The 24800-nt window shown below is 40.1% G+C and overlaps 2 protein-coding genes across 5 annotated transcripts in view; one reads left to right on the forward strand and one right to left on the reverse strand.

Annotated features, from left to right (window-relative positions):
• Window positions 1-9310, forward strand: part of strbp (spermatid perinuclear RNA binding protein) — a 101514-nt gene extending 92204 nt beyond the window's left edge. For 2 of the 3 annotated variants that reach the window (XM_082539184.1, XM_082539183.1), the window contains exons 17-19: window positions 262-391; window positions 1112-1165; window positions 6410-9310. In XM_082539184.1, the coding sequence (XP_082395310.1) occupies window positions 262-391; window positions 1112-1165; window positions 6410-6504 (279 nt within the window). In that variant the 3' untranslated portion in view covers window positions 6505-9310. Of the gene's footprint in view, window positions 1-261; window positions 392-1111; window positions 1166-3584; window positions 4190-6409 lie in introns of those variants that run through there. The other variant, XM_082539185.1, reaches the window with a different exon arrangement.
• Window positions 9311-20358: 11048 nt separating this feature from the next.
• The window catches only part of rabgap1 (RAB GTPase activating protein 1), a 76500-nt gene continuing 72058 nt past the window's right edge, over window positions 20359-24800 (reverse strand). For both annotated transcript variants that reach the window (XM_082539178.1, XM_082539177.1), the window contains 2 exons: window positions 23680-23880; window positions 20359-23062 (listed from right to left, as the gene is read on the reverse strand). In XM_082539178.1, the coding sequence (XP_082395304.1) occupies window positions 22940-23062; window positions 23680-23880 (324 nt within the window). In that variant the 3' untranslated portion in view covers window positions 20359-22939. The remainder of the gene's footprint in view (window positions 23063-23679; window positions 23881-24800) is intronic.

Here is a 24800-nt window from a genome sequence, read left to right on the forward strand (position 1 = left end):
CAAGTTTAACAGATCAGTACTTTTATGAGATCACCCCTCTTCCGCTTATGTTGTCAATAACGCTATTTCCCATATAGATCTGTAAAAAATGAGACCCAAGTGCATTAGAACATTGTCAGTGTTACATGCATGTTTGATTTGATATGTTCTTGCAGTGCCGCTGCATTCATGCGGTTCAAACACACATTTTTCTAGCTTTATGGCCAGCTTCTGATCTTGGCATTGTGATTGTTAATATGTGTACTCTGTGCCTGTGTTCAGACCAAAGGAGCCCTGGCAGCAGCAGCAGCAGCCTCAGCAGTAGCAGCTCAGGTTGCCAGAGGAAGAGGAAGAGCGGCCCTAGCAAGAGGAGCCTTCGTCAGTGCAGCTGCACCTGGATATGTCACTCCAGGTAGTGAAGGGATTTTGTGTCTTGTTATGTGACAAAAGAAAAAGTCACCAGTTTACAACGCTGTAAATGTTGCATTTGTTGTTTTTAGATATAAATCAATAATACACAGCTAGCACAGTTAACCACTTAACATTTTGCATCATAATCTTCATTTTTCTTCTTCGAAAAATGCACATCAAATTATACTGGACATGGTTTTTAACTCAAATCTCTGTTCCCAAGCTTGCTGATATCCCATTTTACCACTGTACAGAATTTCTTGGCTAAACTGTATTTTATATTATATTTTTTATTTGACATGACAGTTTCTGCAGATCTGGCATTTTCTTTTTTTCTTGGCCTTAAAATTCTGACATTTTCCTCTGCTTTAGGCCGCTTACTTATTTTCCTGTGGTTAAAAAAACCCATGCATTTCCCTGTAGCTGTATTGCAAAATATCACAAATACCCTACAGTCACCTATAGAAAAGGGGATAGCAGTAATTTGTTGAGAGCAGATAAACTGTGTAGCATAAAAACCACTGCAAGATTTATCTTCATTATGCTTGAGGAGTACAGCATCTACTTAGGTCTCATACTTTAAACCCATAGCTGTCTGCTAGAATCTGCTAGAAAGTGGCCAAAATAGTCATCTGAAGTTACACAAAAGCTGAAACGTGTGTTAGTTTTGGATTTAACAAGTGCAGAATTGAATTAGACCTTGTAACCTCTTTCCCAACAGGCTTTGGGACACCGTATGGCTACAGCCCTGCTGCAGCAGCTGCTCCTGCGTACGGTACGTGCCTCTTCGCGTCCACTCCTCATCAGCTCAAGCCTCCTTTTTCCACCTGTAACCTCCCTCCATCTCTCGCTCTCTCACTCTCTCTTTTTCTCTCTCTCGCTCTCTCTCTCTCTCTCTCTAGCCATTTGTGGGTAAATTAATGAATCTTCAGTAGGTTTACACTTACAGCCCTTGTCCTCGACTGCTTTTTATATCCATTGCTTCTCTTTTCGCAAAATGATTTTAAAATCTTGACCCCCTTTAAGATCCAAGTTTTAGCGTTAAACATTTAATCTCTTTGTTGTCTTTCTACAATCAGATCTGTGCTTTGGCTAATTGTCCACTCAGTCCGTATGTGTTAATCTGCCTGTTGCCTCTTACACTCTCATCTCTTATGGTTGGACTGCTGCTCTATCAGCACAGAGTGCTGTCGTCTGTTTCCGGCTTTCATCTAAAATCATCCAAAAAACAATCCTGATTGTGTTTATATCAACACATCTTCCGGCATTGCCTTCAAATAGTTTAAATGCAAAAGAGTAGAAAACTATAAAAAATATTTGAATAGTTACCTTGTTTCTTGACTTTTATTAACCTTTTATTAACCTGAGCCCTGTTCGTAGAGCCATCATCCGCATTTCTGTTTAGATTAGCAGAAGGAATAGAACGAGTTCCAATTTTTTTTCCCCAGTACTTTTAAGATACACACCAGCTTTCCATCAGTAGGACTGCTGCTACACTGTTTTCTTGTTCTCAGGACATAATATATACTTGACCTTCAATAGCATAGGTATTGGCGAAAAACCCACTCCATACACATATTTACCTTAACAGAGCGAGTCCTGTGCAGTGGGACTTTACATGTAGTACTAGGAGGCCTCGTCGTCCATCTTACAGCCTAGTTTGAAAGGGTCTTATGTGCTAGAAGAAACTACCTTGAGGGCCCCAGGCAGATTTGTAACAACCCCCTGAGAACCCAACATCCCTGAAAATGAAATCCACCTCAGTTATACAGTATGTTTATGAAAGCTGGAACCCAGTGTTAGTTCCCAGGCAGTTTCAACTGGGTTTTTTACATGTTAGTGCAACACCTTTCCTTGCTAAAATAGTCTGCCTTCGCTGGCGTTTTCAAATAGTTATTGTTTACCAAAACAATACATCAGTAGCTGGCCTCATACTAAGCAACTGAAAAACAGTAGTGCATAACTAGGCTATTAAATGCCCTGCATGTTCTGTGGAAGCATATAAATTGCTTCGTACTGTGTGCACCTTTGACCCGTTACTCATCCGAACATGTCACGTATCTGGCTTGTATAACTAGTCCTGACCTTGAACTTACTCTGCACCTTCCCACAAGTAAGTAGGAAGTTCAGTGGAGATTAAAAATATGCATTGAACTAGATAAAAAATATAGACACGAAATGTTTCATCCACACAATTTGCAACAGCACAACGTTTGATATCTCTCTTTAGTGTTTTGGTCTCTATCTCTGCACGTGTATTCTTGGACCCTGAAAAAAAAATAGCTCTGCAAGAATAACAGGTAAAAAAATAAAAAGCAACTTTTGGCTGCTCACTTATTCGCAGGGGGTCGCCACAGCAGGTAGCTCTGCGTGTTTGATTTGGCAGATTTTTACGCCGGATGACCTTCCTGACGCAACCCCAAAGTCACTTGTGTCTCCTCGCTGTTCAAAAATATTTCCCTTCTAACAGGCCTTGATGCAGCCTGATAGTGTAGCTCCACTCCACTTACTTTAGGCTATCTATCTTCTGATTATTCCATAAGCTGTTAGATTTATTACTACAGTGTCAGTTACGGAACAATGCGAGCACCAGCTTCTGTTTCATTACCTATTTTTCAGGTGATTCTTTCTCTTTATTTTACCCCTTCATTCCTAATTTTAAAGCCTTGATCATCATTATTAACATTACCAGTGTACACACTAGTGTTATTGTTGCGATCAAGAGCAATTATCGGATTAGTCACACTGATTAAACCTTTTTTTTTTTTATTCTAGTGCAACCTGGCGTAATTATTACTGCCTTTACAATCTAGAAAAAAATCTAGGAAAATCCCGTCTGATTGTCTAAAGGCCCTGCTGGTCACCATATTCCAAATCATAATAAATAACGGGATTGTGAAATCAACGCTTTTAAATTGACTCAAATAGACTGAAATTAACAGAATTGTACAAAATTAAACTTTAGCTTTTCTTTTTAACTCCTGCTTTGTCTTCTGTGGTAAACCACTAATAAAGGCTGTCACCTCGTGTGCATACATTCCTGCTTTTTCTCACGCAGTTACACTTCTACCTCTGGGAACCTGCTTGTCTAGTGTGACGGGTGTTTGATGGACATGCTCTTAGCATAGTGAGCATTGGTTATTTGTTCCCCAGAACTCATGCAGAGCTATGCTCTTCTCATGTCTCCCCTCTAGGTTTGCCCAAGAGAATGCTTCTGTTGCCTGTCATGAAAGTGCCCGCCTACCCCGTCCCCCACTACCACTTCTTTTAGCATAAGAGACACGCCATACCAAAATGCACCTAGGTTTTCTGTAGAAGGGAGACAGTTTTTTTTCTTGTTCTTTTTTACAGTATGACGAAGGGGAAAGGATTAAGGACTTGAGCTGAAGATTTGTAAAAGTGCTTTTTTGCTTATTTTATATTGTTTTTGGTTCCAAAAACTTTTATGAATATTAGAAACCCTGCAGGTTTTAAGTTCTTAAGATATAAAAACATTTAAAAACTTGAAGGATTTGCACTGTGAATTGTTACCTCATTCTTTGAGTCTAAATAGTAATATATCTATCGATCCATATTTCTATCGATATATATATATATATATATATATATATATATATATATATATTTAGCCTTTTGTTATTTTGTTCTTTCCTTGCTAAAGACGATGATATCCTTTGCAATATGACACACACATCACACATATTCTGTGTACAAAGAAAATAATGTGAGTGGTGTGAAAGATGTATAGGAACAAATCATCAATGCTGCAAAATAAAGTTTATCTTCAATAAAAGCTGAACAGCTCCTGTTGTATATCTCATTTAAAGGCTTTCAGCTACGAAGGAACTTAATAGAGTAGCGCCTTCCTCTTTGGTTCTGTTTGGACTGGATTTGTACTTATGTCACCTAACGTAGACAGATTTACCTATCCTTTTTCAAACCTGCAAATAGTACTATAAAACCTACACTATTAAACCTATAAATAGTACTAGTACTGTTAATATTCCAAGCTCATGCATTTGCAAATATTGAATTTCAGTACCTCGTCACCTCTCAATTCATCTCTTTGACCTTCAGCTTAAAGATTACTCAGAGAAAAAGACAAAGACGACATGATGAATTTAGAACGCCCTAGTTAGATCCTCCATCTTGCATTCAGCTGCACGATCTCATTACTGCATGTGGAATTAATATTCGGCAGGTTTCCCGCAGCTCTCAGAGTTAGCGCCTACAGTATTGCATTTGTTGTAATGTGAGCTAACGGCAGTCTTTTGCAACAGAAGAATACTGACATTGCTTAAAAGGACCTCACTAGCATAAATCATCCTACAAATAATAAACTTAATATGTTCTGCACAGACATTTAAATCAGTGTTTTTCATCTTTGCCTGACATTCGAGTTGTAGCTCCGTGAATCATACTTCACCGTCAGCATTTTCATGTTGTTGTTTCATAATTTTCAGTGTCATTGTCAGTATGGTTTGTTGTGTTTGCTCATTTTTTTTCCTCGATGCTAAGCACCAGCACCAATAATACCACTAAAACCTGGGCTTAAAACTATCCTCTATAAGATGATTGTAAAGAAAAAAACAGTCTTTATAAATAATAACTAAGAGGAAAATGGCTCAATGTAAATAGAGTGCAGTGAAGGTGAAACTCAAGCTTATTCCATCAACACACCAGTCAAAGAGTGCCAATCGAGACAGAGTTCTGCCCGTGGCCCTTCAACCACGTCTTGGTCATCCAACCAGCAAGTGATAACCACACCCCCCTTCGAGGACGTCTCCATGGTTACGGCTATGAGGCGCAGCCATTGGATGAGAGGACCCAATGTCTTGTCCAATGGTTGGTTGAGCTCCTCTGAGTTGTTATAAAGCCCTTAAATAATCTCTGTCCTTCTGAGACGTTAACTTCAATCTTACACGATTGAACACTATTACCACTTCTTCCATTTTGTGTTTGTTTTTTTCTCTTATTCTTTTTGTTCAGGTTGATATTATTTCAATGCATAAAGACCCAAAGATCCATAGAGAATATTTACTGGTTTTGATATTTAGGGAAATATGTTTTATGGCTTTGTTGCACTTTAAGTTAGTTAGTTTAACATAAAGATTGTAAGCAGGGGGAACAGCTAGCCAAGCTAAGCTCAGGAGCTCGCATTGTAGAAATGTGGCTGAAATTAAAGCAGCAGAAACTAAATTATCATGATTTTTAGTGTCTTACTCTGCACCTTTACAGGACATGGGCATAGAATCCCCAGGGGTGTCCAATTATATCTGCCACCTGGACACCAGCAGACAACCCTTTGAGTCTGGTTGCAGGGTGGTGCCACCAAGGATCAGACTTGTTCTTGGACTGTGCAGCCTGAATTAAAAGCTTGGGTTCTTTGTTGTGTTCCCCCAGCCTTTCCTCACCAGTTTTTGCAGTGTAATAAGGCACATTGTCTTTCTGTCCTATCACGATGGTCCGACCCAGTGAGACAGACCTTTAACTAGACACTTCTTTTAATGTTCTGACTGGAAAATGTACATTTCTTCTAAAGCAACCAGTTTTCTTCTGAAAAATCAGCTCCACAGCCACGAGAGGTATTACAGATCCTAATAACACAATTTAGCACAGTGTGTTAAATAAACTAAAAGTGTAACTATTAGTCTTCCTGGCGCCCCTAGATCCTATTTTTGTCCTATTTTTGGACAGAGAGAGGCTCGCTGTTTCCCCCTGTTACTAGTATTTTTGCTAAACTAAGTGTCCTTTGGATGCATCTTCATATTCATTAGACAAGCGGCATTGATCTTCTCATCTTCTTATCTTCCAAAAAAGCCATTAAGAATATTTCCCAAAGTGTTTTGACTATTGCTTTAATTTAATATACAGGACATTTCTACACACATTTCTACATTCTGCGCTATTTTAAATACACTCATATAGTTAATATACTTATATACCACTTTAAAAAAGTGTTTTAAAAAAGTGTACTAATTAATCAATCTTCCTTTTTCTCTGATCTTCGTCACTGCAGGTGGTCTATTTATTGACAATCCTTTCTACCAGCCGCGCACCATCGCTCCTTTTATCATTCATCTGGGTCCACAGGATCTCTTCTCTGACTTCTAGAGGCAGCACATTGTTGGAGGCGCTCTTCACACTTACCTGGCTGCACACATGCCCATCTGTTTCTCCGTCTAATGCGGGCTGCCTTTGAATCCCAGCTGATGGATTCACACATTCAGAACGGTTTCAGTTTGATCAGTCTACTGACGAAACTTTCCTCCTGAGAAAAAAAGAAAAGGCAGAAACTATCTGAACCATCGACCGAGAGGCACAAAGCACCTCTTTCTGTTTCCTCGTCTCTTCACCCAGATCATCTCCTCAGAGGAGAGCGACTTTACAACAAGCAATACTCGGATTTTACGAGAAACGTTCAGCTGTGACTGTGCAGGGCTGGGCTGGTCTTTCTTATAGCAATACACCTGAACTCCTCTCTTTGAGCTTACTTACTTACTTGAGAAGATGTGAATGTCCAACAAAGTTTTACCCAACACAGCATTGCAATAGCTTATTTTGATTGTATATTCAATGTATGTGTGCGTGTGGCTATAATATAACACATATATACACACACACATATATGTATGGTGTATTTCTATAACAATGTGTTGACAATATTAGTATATGATGATGTATTTATGTAAATACTCTATAAAATATAACTATTGTTGTTATAAATTATTTTAGAATTATAAAGTGTAATGTAACTGTAATATCACAGTATAGCTTTCTTCCAATTTTATATACACTGAGCAATTGAAGCTAGTTCTAGGAGAGGCAATATTATCTTTGGTATTCCTATAACCTGTGCTGTTAGACTATTAATGCTTCCTTCTTTCCTTCCTTCCTACTTTTCCTCTATCTTTGATGTCTTTCTGAGCCTTTCTGAGCACGCTCTCTGCTGCCCGAGGTTTGTTTACACTGCCCGGACCAGAGGTGCTCGCTACTGAACACACTTATAACCACACACTGACACACAGACAAACGCACACTATTCCTGTCAGAAAGCACATTTTCTATAGTCTCATTGCTGGCAGGGAATACTGTTGTTACAGTATGTGTATGCTTGGATGTACACGCTCCTCCCTCTTCCATTAATGGACACACCACCACCTCGGTACAGATCACACATCAGCTCCGTCCCGCAAGCCTTATAGGGACCAAAAGCACAGCTCACTGGAACTTCACTGTTTCTTCTTTCTGCAGACACACACATTCACACACATTGTTTCCTCCAGCTCTCTGTGGCTGTTCTCTGCTGAATGGAAGTGATGCTGCTGGTAGCGAAAACACATGAGCATCTTACAGGTTGGGAAAGATACAATACAAATTAATATTTGGGACAGTTTTTTCACAGAAATGTGATTTGGGTCATCAGGAGTTTGGACTGAGAATGCAGTTTAATCATCGTTGTACATGAACGTAGTTATCAGTGTCAAAGCTGTCTTTGGCCTCATGTTACCTTACCTGAAAATAATTTAAGTATCAGATTCGCATTTGGTGTTCAGCTCAGTTGTATAAGGGAAGAAAAAGTTCAATCTGTGGATATGGTCATAGCCATGTGTCTCTAAATATTGAGGCTAAGATGACCAGGTCAATGACCACAAACTTTTGACATAATTGTACAGTAAAGGAAGGCAAATTAGCTTTTCATGTCATCCTAAAATTTTGAGTAGTTGATTGTGTAGTACTACTGTTATAGCACAATTTATGTCATAAAATTACTGGCAGTTTAGGTAACTGTAAATTCTAAAGCAGTCCATTCAGATTCTGTTTGGATTTGATTTTGCGGCATCAAATGAAGCACAATCCCTCCAGATCAGCTGATATCAGTGCCAGCCCACGTCTGCTGGTTATACACAGCCAAGTGGTTAATCTCATGTAAACTTCACTGTTTGAGGCTGTAGTCACTCAGACCTAGAGACTGGTAAATGACCCCGTGGCTTATGGTTGCTTTGGTTGCAGATGAACCTATCCCCTTTTTCAGTTTGCGTGACACTTACTTCATGTTCACTACCGCTTGGACAGCAGTCGGTTGAGTGCTTGCGGACAAATCTGCTTCTGCACGCAAATTATAGGCAACCTGTCAGTGACGAATTACAAGGAGGTTTTCAGTACGTCACTCTGTCTGTGATCGATTTCACCGGGCGGTGGCCGTCAACCATTCACTCAATACACACGTTTCCCTGTCTATGGAAGGTTGCCTGTCTCTAGGCTTGTGTGGCTTGTGCACCTCTGCAGGCCACTTTGCAAACCACTTTCACCCCCAAACCACATTTCATCCCGTATCTGACTTAATTAGTGTGTATGTGATCAATATGTTCGATAGTTTAAGACTTGTCATTGATGGCTGATCTGTACAAGGGATCTTGCCCACAACACAAAATGTAAATCGCCGTTGCTGTGCATGATGTTTGGGGGGGTTTTTTTGTTTCTCACATGGTTTTGAAGATTTTTTATCTCTGTTCTTTCTTATTTTTAACCTTTAGTAGAGAGAAGATGTCAGTCAGCAGAAGCTACAAAATGTGCATCAAAAACCTTTGATTCTCCTCACATTCGCCTTGATCTGGGCGCAAGTTTGATCTCCTGTGTTTCTGCTGGCTTTGATTCAACAAAAAAAAGACATCTGAGAAAAAGCCGATAGACACAGCATGACTCTAAAGTCAGCGTTTCTAAACAATAAGCCGAATTAGAGTGAGATTTTGCGACATTACTACGCTGAAAATGAAAAGAACTTGACAATTTTTGCAAGGATGGTGATAATTGTCGTGCGACTGAGAGGTCGAGTAGCAAAATGGAGGCTGTTGTGTACTTCCTGTTCCCATAATGTGTCTATAATCTCTAATATACGGTTATTAAATCTTCAATCTTTCATTTACAGTTGTTTGAAATCCTAATGACAGCCTGGCTTTACAAGAGTAAATATTACTGCTCTGACATGGAGCACAATTAAGTTAAGATGTCTCACACAAACTAGATCTCGATTTATTAATTGGCTGTGGGTCTTTGCTGTGAATGACTGTTTCTTTCTTTTCAATCTTTTTATAGTGGTTTTCCATTAAAGAAGAGAGCCGCTCTTGTTTGATCTCTAAAAGTGTAGAATAAAGTTTAGAGCAGGCTTTGCTCTTACTTTTCATTTACATGGGGAATTCACGTGGAGGTGAATAACTTTGAGGTTAGCTGTGTGGAAACAGACCTCTATCAGCTGAGAATTTCTTCTAAAATGCCCTCCTCCCTGCCCTGCCTTCAGCTCCCCCTCTCTGCCCCTTTCTCACTCTCCAGATGGTCCACATTAATAAGGCAGACAGTCATACCTCAGTGAGCAACCTTTTCATTTCCCCTCAGACTGTACAGACACATTGGAGGAGTCACCCTGACTACTGACCCAGTCCTTTTAGTCTGTTGGCCGGACAACCGTATTCAGACGAAGGGTGGCGAGGTTGAGAGCACAGAGAAAGCGGGTCAGTCTAAACCTGGCACAGGCAGCTTAGCGGGAATGTGCAGGCAGTGGCTCCTCCAGTCAGCAGTATTTTTTATTTATTGGGGAGCTGCTGTCTCCTAAATGATACCACCATATCTAAAAGCATATTTTTTTCTTAGTAATCTAGTAAGGAGATGAGAAATCTGCTTGATGTTTCAGCTGAGAAAATATACTCCAAGTATCCAAGTTGTTTGGGGATTTAAAAGAAATTACCAAGAGAGAGAGAAAAATAAGAAGAAAGAGGAAAGAATTCAAAATATAGTTAAATATAGTATATTGAGAGACTGAAGGGAGGCTGACTGATGAACTGACTAGATATCTTCCGCTTTTATTAGGTCAGTGACAAAACCAGCCGTACTCCACCAAAGTGTCTCAGAATAGAAAATATTGCAGTGATGTGTTTTTTCTGGAAACACTTATGAGCGGCTTGAAAAGAAATGCCAGTGTGAATAATGTTTTAGAACATACTGGTTGTCTTTTCTGGATTCCAGTCCCACTGATGGATGTCATTCCTACTCTAGTAGTCCCCAAGATCACTATAAACGAGTAAACAGCGGCACACAGATACATCCCTGTTATTCTGCATCTACACTGCCTCTGGTGGGCGTTCAACAAAAACTACACCTGTAAATCTAAAAAGCACAAAAGACGCACGAGCAATACACTCACGCATTGTACTCAGGGCTACCTGACACGCACGTGTATGCAACAAGACAAACACACACAGAAGCACACATGTACTCAAATGTGTAAATATTTCAGCTTTTACCGACAATAACAGCCAAGCGCACTGAGTCGACATGACACTCTTTGCTCCATGGATTGAGTATTTGTGAACTATGTGAGTCACACAAGTGGTTGGACCTTGTTTGTACATTAGGATATGAGCCATGTATAGCTGAGAAAACACACCCACACCTGCTCCATTTATTAGTGCTTTATACTAGGCTGTCTGTAGCACTGTACATACATTGCTTTTTTGTTGAAATGGCAGTTACCTGTGTGATAAATTAAGCTATCAGAAGAAAAGAAGAAAGAGTGTTGTCTCCAAAAAGTGGCAACACATGCAGGAGATTTGAGTGTTTAAATTCTGCGATAGGTTCAATGGTTTAAGAGATCGGAGAGATTTTGCTCCCCGTTTATATCTGGAGATATAGCCATGTTTCCCAAAGGCCCCTCTTCTCCTCCTGCCAGATCAAAAAGGAAAATGCATGAATGCCTTTGGAAAACAAGGAGGGGTTTTTTTCCCTACACGATGGGATTCATCTACACACCAAAGACTACGAAGCCTTTGCTTCACAAATCTGATCATCCTGCAGTCTCAGAAGTGAGAGATGTGATCTGTCTAGACAGTTATGAAATGTCAGGAAAGAAGGGGGAAAAAGAATGCTCTCCTGTGTGTAAATCTGAAAGAAAACCTGTCTTGCTCACTCTTGCATTAGCACAGAAAGTTGGGGTTTAAATCTGGGGATCATGCTAAATTTGTCTGGAAGCAACGAGAGAAGTGCCGTAGGAAGACCCGGAAAGTCCATCCGCAAGTGATTCTGAAACTCTGCAGCGCTGCAGAAATAGATCCTGGATTATGTTTCCACTGCTTAGGCACAGACTAACTGCAGAACAGATCATTTTCTCTGGGTGTGTGCGTTTATGTCAGAGGGTGGGGCGATGGGGTATGTATTAACACACCCACATGCAGACGCATGCATACACACATACATATACAGCACTGCAGTCACATCAAGCATGCATGGTCATAATTCATGGATTGTTCACGTCCATCGTCCTCCTGATAAATGATCGAAGTCTTTTGGTTGGGAATGTACACAGTCGTTATGGTGATTGTAGAGTAGAATGTATTTACTCGTATAAAGAGTAAACTTGTTTTTTGTAGAGAAGCATATATACAGAATATATATGGATAAATACATATATATACATCTATATATCTTTTGAACTACTTGTGTGTAAGGGTTGTTTTGGGTGCATCTACCCTGTTAGGATTCATATTTCTTTTTCCCCTTTTTTTAATTTTTAATAATGATGTTTTGGCAAAAATAGCATCTCATGAGTGATGATTGTTTTCTTTTTCCTGTAAATATCTTCCTTTTTTTTGTCTTTGACCAAAAGGGGAATAAAATACACCGTTTTATGATGCTGCCTATGAATTGATGAAGTGATATCTGCTCACAGAATCTATTTGTTCCATTAAATGATCAAAGTCAAAGGAGCTTGCAAAGAAAAGCGTCTGGACTTCTTTAAGTTGCTTGAAGACGTTTCACCTCTCATCCGAGAAGCTTCTTCAGTTCTAAGGTCAAATGGTGGAGAGTCCCAGATATAAATATGATATGTATTTCAGACCCAGCAACACACTCAGACAGAAACTGGTTCACCCGAAAGACAAAATGCCAAAACACAAACTTAACAATGTGGTGTATGCTGTACAGTGCAGCGAGGAATGCTCAGACCTCTACATTGGAGAGACCAAACAGCCACTTCACAAGCGCATGGCACAACACAGAAGAGCCACCTCCACAGGACAAGACTCAGCAGTCCATCTGCATCTTAAGGATAAAGGACACTCTTTCGAGGATGCCAATGTTCACATTTTGGACAGAGAGGACAGATGGTTTGAAAGAGGAGTGAAAGAAGCCATCTATGTCCACTGTGAGCGACCATCTTTGAACAGAGGCGGGGGTTTACGACACCAACTCTCTGCCATCTATAATCCAGTTTTGAGATCCCTTCCCAGACGCCTTAACGCCCACTCACATCCTGGGCCATCTGACCTCAGGAATTCGCATGATAAGGTGGGGCCAGGTTTCACAATGAACACACCCGAAACTCTGGCTGATTGGGTCCCACACCCAGTTTCACACCTTGGCACAGGCGATTAGAGGATCATCAGGGGGTCCTTTTGTCCCTCTGTGGGGGGATACTCCCACTAGGTTTATATCTGGGACTCTCCACCATTTGACCTTAGAACTGAAGAAGCTTCTCGGATGAGAGGTGAAACGTCTTCAAGCAACTTAAAGAAGTCCAGACGCTTTTCTTTGCAAGCTCCTTTGACTACGATGACCTGGATGACTGAGAACCTTCACAGACATTAAATGATCAAAGTTACATTTTGTGAAACTCTACAAGGTTCTGCTTAACAGAGGCCACTGATAAAGAATGACGAGCGTGATTTGAATTCGCTGTATAGTTTGTTTAATTAGTAGCAGCATTAACATCAGTGATGATCTGTGGTTGTCACTGTTCTTGACATACAGTAACCAATGCTTGATGAACTGAAAATAAAACTGAGAAAGTGCTAAAATCAATATCTGAGTATCTTTTTTTTTAATTGTCTCACACTGATGCCTATCAAAAGGGTCTGACCATAAAATAGATCTAGATTTTTATCTAAAATACATTACTGTGCAATAGTCTTGAAACAACATCATTTATTTGTATTTTGTTATGAACATGGGAAATGTGTACATCAGGGATGTCATACAGATTTTACATGGTGGGCCACGTACAGCTCACTTTGTTTCTACGTGGGACGGACCAGTGAACATTTCTGTCAGTGTTTAATCCCTGAGATGTCTGAATATAAGGTAAAGAAGTTCAACTGTATTTTTTAGTTTTCCTACATAATAATTGTAAGAAATGTCTAAAATTACAGAAAAAAACATTTTACTGAAATTCCTATAGAAGATCATTAAACAAACTGGGACTTTACTATCATTTAATTGCTTATCTGTTATTTAATTACTAGGTCTTTATCAATAGAAGCTGCAAACCAATTTAAAATTTGATATTGGACGTTGGCTGCCTTATGTTTCATTCTCTGTCAAGATGATCCCACACTGCTTCAATATTGTTGAGGTCCAGGCTCTGGAGAGGCCAATCTATTACTGATAGTTTCTATCCAGGTATGCTTTTTATTGTCTGTGTGTTTAGGATCATTGTCATGCTGAAAAATGAAAGCAGTTTCAAGTCAGATGCTTTAAAGATGGAGGATCTTTATGTTTTTTTATGTCACGCCATAATGTCAGACTCAAGGTTATGGACAATAATTGGTAAGTTTCTCTAAGAGTTTCAGCACATAGTGGTTTAGAAACATAAGCTGTCAGTCCTCTCTAAAGCAGTACTGCTTATGGCTGAGTCTGAGTATCCAGTGACATCTCCAGTAGTCAACACCATCAACGCACAGCCATAGCTGCCAATCATCCAACACAGCAATAAGTGTCTGTGCGTGCTGTTTCCTAAAAAAGACAACAGAGAAAAACGACATGCCTTTTTCATCTGACAGAAAGCAAAGAGGACAGCAAGGATGACGTCTAAACTCGCCAGACTATGACAGCCATCCTGACAAATTAAACCCTGCTCAGTATTAGTACATTGTGTCAATTGTGGTAGAATTAATGCATTAATTCAGGCTTAAAGTACTGTTTTATGGTATTATTTTCCCTTGAAAATGCAGACAGAGGTGTCAGAAATCTGAATGGGATGATCCATTTGCATGCCAGGTCCCATTAACATGATAAAACCTTAATACAATGAAACAACTGTCTTCTATAAAGACTTGTTTTACAATGACTGCTCAGAAGTAGAGGAGGATGTACGTGATTAAAAATTAACTGAAGCAGAAACACCACAGTTTGAAACCTGGCTTTGTGCACGCTCGCTTATGTACACACTAATCTGGAAAACTAATAAGACTCAATATAATACCAGAGTCATCTGTATGCTAGGTGCAGACTCATACACTGTGGGGTAATAAATGACCTTGGACTGCTGACAACTTTTTGGGATGGCCTGTATTGTATTTCAGCTGGTAACAAGAAACGACGATATGCTCACAAATCAGATTAATTGGACAGGACTCATTCCTCTCCCCCTGACAGAGGACATCAGTGCCTGTTTATAGATGACAACATTGCTGGTGAAGATTTAACAAGGCCAGCAAACAGCTAAAGCCAACACAACATCAAATATCAGCTCTACATTTAGAGTAGCTATTTTATTCGAATGCCACAACCACACGGGATCTAAACCCAGATTGTATGGTTGGTAAACTGTGTGATAATTCTAGCATATTTTGACAAATATAAGACTGACTGGTCTGCAGTTTTATTTCTTCATTTGAGCAAAATAGGTCCATTTTAATTAAGCAGGTGTTTATGGGTGGTCTGCGGTTCGATCCCTGGCTGCATCACAAAGTATCCTAGGGCAAGATACCAAAGCCAGATTTGCTCCTGGTGCGTTCTTTGGTGTGTTAGTTTTAGATAGATGAAGAAAAAAGTGTGTGAATAGGTGATTGAGACATGTTGTGCAAAGCACAAGCACATGTCATCACACCTCGAACTACAGTGAGGAAGCAGAAAACTATCTATTCTTCTTTACTTACTTATTTGGCTATGTTTGGCTTACTATGTAAGATTATCAACAATCTATTGCCACAACCACATAAACAGTTTGTAACAAAATATACACACTTTATTACTTACCCCTTGGTAGTACTGGTTTGGTCCCCTTTTTTCATCATTCATGGCATGACTTCAGAAGGTACCAAACATTCATCAGAGATTTTGGTTCATGTTGACATGACAGCATCATGCAGTTGCTGCAGATTTGTCAGCTAACTGATTGGAATCTCCTGTTCTACCACATCCCAGATGTGCTCTATTGGACAATAGACTGGACATCAACAGCCTGTACTGCTGATACAGAATAGGATGGATTTATTCTTTCATGTTGAAATTTGGACCTTTCCATCTGAATGTCCCAGCAGAATCAAGACTCATCAGACCAGGAAACATTTTCCAATCTTCTATGGTCCAGTTCTGGTGAGCACATATGAATTGTAGCCTCAGTTTCCCATCTGGTCTTCTGTTGCTGGAGCCCATCTAGGTTCAATGTGTTGTGCATTCAGAGATGCATACCCTCATGTAACAAGTGGTTATTTCAATCAATCAATCAATCTTTATTTATAAAGCACTTTTCATACAGAAAAAATGCAGCACAAAGTGCTTTACATAGTTAAAAGCAGCCCACCCCACCCTCCAACTCACTCCCCACACTCTCAATACACATATATCCCCCCACCCCCACCCACACACACATTTGACTTACTGTTGTTGTTCTGTCAGCCTGAAACAATCTGACCATTCTCCTGTGACCTCTGGCAGTGCAGAGAGCAGCTCTAACATCTTTACAATAACACGTATAAATCCAGATCTTTATTCCTATTTGCTAACACATTTGAAATCTCAGTAATTTAATTTAAACATTACCACCTTTGACTTTTATAAAAATCATATTTCTCAGTCCATTTTCCTAATGTGAGCTCAGTACACAGCGACCTCATGTATAAGAAAATCAAGTCCAAATATAAAGGTGCAGATTTGGTGGATTTGTCTACTGAGACTGATAGGAGAAGGCACCTAGTCCATCTGATATACACAAAATCACGACTGGCAAATGTTTTAGACAGGAAGTTTTCATTATTTTTCCTCAACACTCCAAATCGAACTCAAAAACCATGATAATCAAATGTCACGGCTCTCGGCTTCCTGCGAGAATACCCTCAGGCTTAATTATTCATTAAGAAGGCAATGATAGCAGAGTAATTGGCCACAACAAAGATGTGTGAAATTTTAACCGAAGCACATATATTTCCTGAAGCGGTGGAGGGTTTGCATTCTCCACAATCCTCACCTGAGCAAATGAGGCAGCAGAGATGAAACTAACAAGATCCACCGCTCAGGATTTTCACCTTTTCACCTGAAAATATCCAAACATTCACACACCATCCATAAAGGAAGAGGCTGAGTGTTATGTAAAAATTAGATTACAACTGAGTGTGAATAAGTGACCACTCATTTCTTTGTCTCCTTTCCCTTCCGTCAATAAGAGCAAAATAGGAAACACAAACAGATACATGATCGATGAAACAGAGAGCAGGGGGGGGGAAGTCAAAATAGCTGCAGAGAGATTAAAAATAAAACCACAGACAACTAGCATCTTGGATCAAACAGCTAAATCCTTTATGTATAAATGTTTTTCAAGAGCCTTATTAGCCAATATATATACCAACTAGGGGTGCAATGATGCACAAAATTCACGGTTCGGTTCGATACTTTGGTGTCACGGTTCGATATTTTTTCGATACAAAAAATGTTCATGCCTTTTTAATTTATAATTTATTAAAATTATAAATATACATTTTAACCCAAAAGTACAGTTTTTAAATTTAATGTTGCTGAAACAACAAAATAAAAAAAAATAAATCTATCTGATCGAGAAATCACTCATCTTTGGAAAAGAGAGTTTATTACAGAGAAATGGCTCTCAGGAGAATCATGTGGCTGTCTAAATGACTCGGGTAAAGTTTGTAGCATGCGTGCTTGTTGTTTTTGTCTGCTTCCACTTGTCTTTGCACTAGGATGATGTTGGTGTAAATGTGCAGTCATATTCGTTGTGTTCCCACTAGTGCTGTCAGCGTTAATCTTGTTAAACTGACATTAACGCCATAACACGGCAAATCTCCGTTAACGAGTTACCGCAGATCGCCCCGTGCGTGGGGCTGGACGGTGTCAACACGTTAACGAGCTAACTGCGCTAACACACTAGCTCCCACCAATGTAATTGAGCATTGCGTGGCACATCCGACATACTGTTTTTCTTTTGTCCATGACGCGCTTACCATCAGGGTCATGCTTCACATGAAAACCAAGATAGTTCCGAACACCAGATCTGAATGAGGGTGGGGGAGGTTCAATTTCAGGTAGCGTTGAGGCAGTAGCCATGTTGCAATGAGCTTAGCTTCTGTCTTGCTAGCTTGCGCTGCGCTCAGTGCAGCCTAGGCGGAGTAGTCGAACGCAGATCCACTGAGCGCTCAACACGGACAGCATCGTCAGAAGGAAAGTTGATAAAATAAATTAAAACTTTTGTATTGTTCGATACAAATGCGTACCGAACCAAAAGCACTGTATCGAACGGTTCAATATCGATACGAGTATCATTGCACCCCTAATACCAACTACTTATTTTACTTATGATGTAGCCTGCTTTCCAGCTAGCTAACATGACTGAAGAGCTTGATTTTATTTGACAAAGTATTTAAATTATTAATACACCCAGTGATTAAAGTGGGATATCAGAGGTAGGGAAACCCTAAGATCGGGAGTAGCAATGCAGTGTGAGGATAATAATCACTTAGAAATCCATCTATCCACTTATCCTTTTCAGGGTCATGGGGGGCGCTGGAGCCTATCCCTGCTGTCTTAGGGCAAGAGGCAGGATACAACCTGGACAGGTCGTCAGTCTGTCGAAGGGCTAATCACTTAGAAATGATTCAGTTAATAATTCCAGCAAATTTTCTTTGCTTACAGGCTGTGATCACGTGTCCTGTGCTACTAATATTCAATGCTATTTGTGGATCTAACGACCTGAATTCAACAAGATATAAGCAGATGAGCCATACGGCTTATTTCCCATAGCACACAAGGTACAGTTCAGCGAGTGAATCCAATAGGAATTTAAACTGTAAAGAGTCAGACATTTTCACATATTTATTAAATTAAAATTCTGAAAGTCTAAAAGTTCTTGCAGATCTCCAGATATGCTACTCTGCAGAAACAGCTTTCATCAAAGCAGTAGTTGACAGTAGATTCCTGTATAGGAATTCCTGTAGGGATCTACTGTGGCGGAATATTTTTTATTACATACTAAATTTGCAGCATTTACTACTGTTGAATTTATGAATTCTGTTTTCTAACAGGCTCCAGAGGCTCTAGAGTGAAGTCGGGGTGGAACACTTTTCCACCTTCACCCTACCACTTATCCCTTTGACATCTGAAGCTAAGTCATATGAATATTTAGTCTCAGAGATAAACTTATCAAAAGAAGCCAAGTTCAGTCTTGTTTGTGAGTTCACAAGATCAGGTGCCAGGAAGTTTATGAGGTTGTAAAAATACTGTCACACTGCCCCTCTTAGGCATATTCTCTGACAGACACACAGAGTTCCATCCCTGATTCATACATCAACAACCATTAAAGTCGAAGACAGCACCCATCAGCAGTCCCTGTGACATTCTATTTTGGTGCTTGGTGCCATTTGTTTACAGTCTTATACGCAGGCTAGAAAAAGGAGGGGGATAAAGTGTGAAGCAGATTGCATAATGCTGGCGTTTGTTACCTCCAGCAGCTCCCGGTATGCTACCGGCTTTCCAACTTTTCATGCCTGCTTCTTTGCAATCTGCAGCTGCAGAGCCAAACTCCCCACTGCCGTCGTCACTAAAGGTGTTAATTTATCGGCTAGATCTAAGTTATAAACACTCCAAATGATATATGTGAGACCTCCAGTTCAACTAGTGCACATTGCACATATCATACACTGAGGCGAAGGCAGAAAATAGCTCATCCCTGACACAGATAACAATGCACCCATCATTTTGAGGCACGTTCTCTGAGGGAGAAGATGAGCGATAGAACCGGCGCCAAAGTGCGTACAAGCTACGAAGAGCTTTCCATGCATCTCGAGGGAAAAGGCTTGTTTAAGTGTCTGACAGATAGCCTGTTTTCACAAGACATAATTAGCTAGCAGAAACAGGTTTATTTTCATCTTTAAAACTCTCAGAACCTCCCAAGAGGACACAAAGAGAAGTCTCATTATATCACCATCATGGGCCTCTTTTATCTCTTTCTCAATTCCAACTCGAGACACTGAAGAGGATATTGACATGTAAGGCTTTTTTTGTGTTATTTTATAGATACTGCCTTCAAACTCAAGCGATATAAGAGTTAAAGGAGCAAAATACTAATAAGTTTTAGGTTTTAAGCTTTAATTCATTTTGTGGCTTCTCAATACTTTAATAGCTTTAAAAGTAACAGTGATTCCTTTCTCGTTGAAATTGGTGGAAAGAAGATATTGATGGGAGTGAGCAAGGTCACACACACTCAGAGGGTAAGGTGATGCTTTTACCTATCAAAGTTCACAGTTACCTAAAACAGAGAAGCAGCAGTTTCTCTCACTGGACTTCAAGTTGAGCAACAACACTTTTGCTTAACGATTATAATGGCTTACTTTAATGACTATCTTCTATCATCTTACTGTTTTGACTCCTCTTACTGTGCAAACATAATTAATCTGTAGCATCGTCATGATCACAGGGCGGTCTGCTCCCTTCTGTTTTTCTTTCCATCCCCGTTTCATCTTATTCCTCCATAATCATAAAAGGTCCCAGTATGCAAAATACTGAATGTGACAACCAGGATAAAGTTTTTTCACATCATAAACAGTTGGCATTTCAAACCACAATATCATATTGAGACTTTATCACTTTAGCCCTGTGCTCCTGTAAAGTTCCTTTTAACCTTTATTCGATTTTATATTGTTTGTCTTTTTTTTAATAAATAAAGATGCAAAATAACGGAAAGACACGCAGATATTCTTCTGTTGATATCTTTATATTGAAATTCATGAAGTATACACAGTGCATTCTACACTATTACAATTTGCACACGTTGATAATGTTTTTGTCGTTGGATGATAAAGCTACGTTTTGGCATTTAATTAACCAAACAGCAGTCTGACTGAAAAGCTTAGAGCCAAAAAAAAAGAGCCCCAAATAAACAAACGAACATTAAAACATTGTTGTGAATCAAACTGTAGCACGGCAGCAGGTGGGTGGGTACAAGTAGGCATCATTAGTTATAGTTACAGAGTAGAAAATCATAAACAAAAACTCAATATTTAGGTTTTTTGTTTTTTTTAATGTTTCTTATTTACAACCCAGTGCCTTTAGAGGGATGGCCCTTCGTTTCTTTCAACTTCATGCGGACTCCTCCTCTGACATCACTAGAATACAAGCCAATCAGATTACACCTTTCATATCAGAATTTATACAATTTACAGTAAGTTTGAAAAATTGCGCTTTTTCTCATTTTTTTTTCAGTCTTGCAGTAAATTATGAATAGAAACTAGAATATTGATGAGCTCCCTTTTGAGTTGGCTAAATATGAAAACACACAAGCACTTTTTTACATCAACCCCCACAGACGGATTATCCTGATCCACACTCCTGAGCTGCTCACAGGTGTCTTCACATGTGTGGCCTTTCTGTCCCTGCGTTCGCAGGAGTGTCGGTCGCCACCTTAATGTTTAAGTCTCCTCAGCACTGTGATCTGATTGAGCACGTCGAATGCTCCGAGGCACGGATTCATCGATCTGTTGGGGGGTGGGGTTAGCGGGGCTTTTGCTCTGCGTTGGAAGCCAGTAAAGCAATCTAATCCCTCGATGCTACCTCTGACTGGATACTGGACTTAATAGCATAGAGACACACAACAACGCAAACTTTAACTTGTTGCATCATCAAACACCCAGGTCTTGTGATGTCATGCGTTATCTGGTTATTCCCCGCTCTCGTCTGTGTCCTTCATGCTGGTGTTTTGGACTGACCTCTCGTTGACAGAGCACGGTTTTGCTGCTAACTGCATATCTTCTTTCAGATCTCATGTTATTATAACCTTCTGTGCAGGTGGACATGAGGGACTACTTTTAACTAGCTTTTTTTTTAAATATATATATTTACACACACATGTGTGTCTGCATTTTAGTTCAGTGTTTTTTAACAACCAAAAGTGTGACTGAAATGTGCCTGGCGTGCTGCACAACCAAGGATTAAATGGGACCTTGGTCAAAAGGTCAAAGATTGCAGTGCAGCTGGAGGCGTAGGTAGAGGGAGGCGGGGCTTAAAGGTGGGCTTCAGTGCAGTAGGAAATCAAACTTTCTGTCTGTGTGTGTTTTCCGATTCAGACTTCCTCTAAGCAGTGCATAAGCTTTCTGGCAAACGATGCATCGCTGTGTGTTTCAGCTATCCTCACACTCTCACAGTACGCTTGTGCAGCACACACAGAGGTTTGCGTGGTTTTGAGCTTTTCTTTGCGCCAAGTGACCCAAACCAAACAAACCCTGCGTGTGAAATTTGACACGAGGAAAGGTTAAGCTGTCGGTTAACATTACAGCAGCTTTTATCATAAATTACATAATTATACCAACCACTTTTTACCAACCTTCAGATCAAGGCTTTGTCATCAAACCTCTTGTTAGCATCGTTCGTATACACGCTTGAACATTGAAGCAGACTAGACAAACAGCTTGCATGCAGGCGTACACTCACAACCTTAGTGCTTTTTCTTTCCCTAGGGCTTACGCACACTTTCCAGCTCTTTCTTTTGAACACACACAGTTTTGCACATTATTTTAGTCAAATATTTATCCACTCAAACATCACCTCACAGTCGAAAACAAAGCAAATTAACATGCGCTCTTACATTCACACATACGTTTCCCCTTTACGCAAGCATATTTGACAAGGTACAAGAAAAAAGCAAAACAAAACAGACAACAACAAAAGGTATTGTTCAACGTAAATTAGAAAATGCTCCGTTTCAAAAAGGCATCTATTAGCTCTCGTACCTAAAACAAAACATTTACAGGGACTGGTAGTTTTGTGCCAGTAGTTTAGAAGGGAAGTGCACACAGAGCGGCAAGGAAGGACGGAGTGTTTTCTTCTCTATCCCGTAAGGACAAAGACATTTCAGGTGTCCTTACCTTCCTTCTGTGGGTCTTTAATATCAGCAGTACAAAGACAGAAATAATTATGCTGTTTTTTTGTTATTTTCATTTTTAAACACTTGTCTTTATGTGACTGCTGGAAGCACACTGTCTCAGAGAGTGGTACTGCTGTAATTCATTCATCTCATGTTTGCAACCCCTTCTCATCAGTTGGCTGCAGTCATTTGGGATTTGTGCTGGGCAGATTAGATCAGGAATGAGGGAAACACGACGATATTGTTGTTAGGAGGAACACAGCCTGTAGCAAAGTGATCCTGGGATTTAACGGCTAATGTTCATGTCAAAGTTATGGCCCGGTGGGTTACGTTAGAGGTCCGGAGGTTTCGGCGTGATGAGTTGCGCCGATCTCCAGACATAATCCGGTCGAAACTGGGTGGATAGGGAATGTTAGGTTAGGTGGTCTCCTTGCCCTGGGTCCCAGTGACGGTTTTGATGGAGCTGAGTGTGCGGTTGAACCAGGTCTTCTTGGCGGCCTGCACCTCATTGAGAGCCAGACCCAGGTGGTGCTCCAGATCCTGGATGAAAGAGAGCAAGAAATTACAGCCCAAACAGGCAATATATCTTATTTACTGCTTTTACTTTGCAGCTTTGAGTCCAACACAAAATCCTCAACTTTCCTCATCATCACTCCAAGTAATCTCCACACAGAGCGCTTTGTTGCAGTCACTTTAATGCATTTTTCCCCCTTAAGCCTCTATTTAGAAACTAGACCTCAATTTTTTCACTCTGCTCACACGGGTTTTTAAAAAAAACACTTAACACAGCAATGTTTAAAAGCTCCCCGCTATAATAACAATGCTTCTTTTCTGATTCCATTACATGCTAACGTTGATTCAGAGCCTGTGATCACAGCACTGTCCTCAATTAGTAAATTAAATCGAGCTGTCGCATAAAGCTGCAGGTTTCTTCAACTCTATCTTCTTAAAAGAAAATGTTCTGCTTTCATTTGTTGGGCCTGTGCTGCAGGTTACTGCTGCTGTGCCTGTTCGGGGGTGATAAAGTAATTAGAGCAGAAATGTGGCCTCCTTTTTTTCTCCTTTCAACACGAATGACACAATGTTTTACTTTCAACTTTAAGAAACATCCCATGTCAGAATAATGAATGACTCACACTCTGACCTCTGGACCCTACCTGGATTTTGCACTCGGCCTCCACCAGCTGCAGTTTGGTCTGAGCTAGTTCCAGCTCCATCTCCCTCAGCTGGTTTTTCAGAGCCTCCTTCTCTTCATCGGTCTCCTCGGCTCCCCCGGCAGATGCTGTGGTCACAGCGGCCCGTACCCGTCCCTCCTTGTTGAAAAGACTGCTGCATTTCTCGCAGCCTTCAACTTTCGCCTACATATGAGGGGGAGGAAGAAACAAACAAACAGAAGAGGTAAGAGGACACTTTAAGCCTGAGCAAGGTTAGAGAAGAAAGAGAAAAGGAGAAAAGGAAAACTTAAAATGGAACAGGAGAATGCCCCAAATGTTTTTCCTCTCACCAAACAACTGTTGTCTCAATTGAATGCAGATATTTATAGCTACCCAGCTGTCTTCTCGCTGTAAAGTTTTCATAATGATCACCACTTAGGCTGCGTCCAAAAACCCCCATAGACTCATGTGTTAAAACAGATTTATAGCCTGGTGCTAAAAACAAAACAAAAAGAAAGATTTCTCTCTCACTCTTCTCATTTCTAAATAACTCATCAGGCCTGGAAGTCTGCTTCACCTTAAAGTCTGCTTCACCTCAGTGAATGGAACATCTCACCTGCGTAAAGTGTTGATGTCTACTGTAATTATCTGAGAAAATACATGCTGTGCTGTGTCACTGATTGTGATGTTCAGCCAGTCAAAAAGTGTGTATTAGTTTGTTACTTAGGATCGAATTGTTAGCCTAGGTTGACAGTGCGAGCTGATAACTCCACCTTCTCCTAAATCCAAAAAAAACAAACAAAAAAAGATGCTGACAGGTATGAAATTAAAGTCACCGCAAGAATCATAGTGTCAAAGTTCGAAGGGTTTTTGTCCGTTTTTGACCCATAAATCATGAAAGTGACCTTGAAGACTTTGTTGAATATGATCCTAATTTTAATGGATTGTTAACATGACCTCGCTCTACACCCCTACAGAGTTTTATCAGAATTCATTCAAAACTTTTTGAGCTATTTGTTAAATTCCATGTTTTTGCAGAAGGCATATGAAGTCTGTTTGAGCAGATGAGGTAAGTAAAAGTATTATTTACTTTCAGTTGCTCTTTCTAAGTTTGGCTCAGGATA

The sequence above is a fragment of the Aulonocara stuartgranti genome, assembly GCF_965226115.1.
Source record: "Aulonocara stuartgranti genome assembly, chromosome: 7".
NCBI classification, from domain to species: domain Eukaryota; kingdom Metazoa; phylum Chordata; class Actinopteri; order Cichliformes; family Cichlidae; genus Aulonocara; species Aulonocara stuartgranti.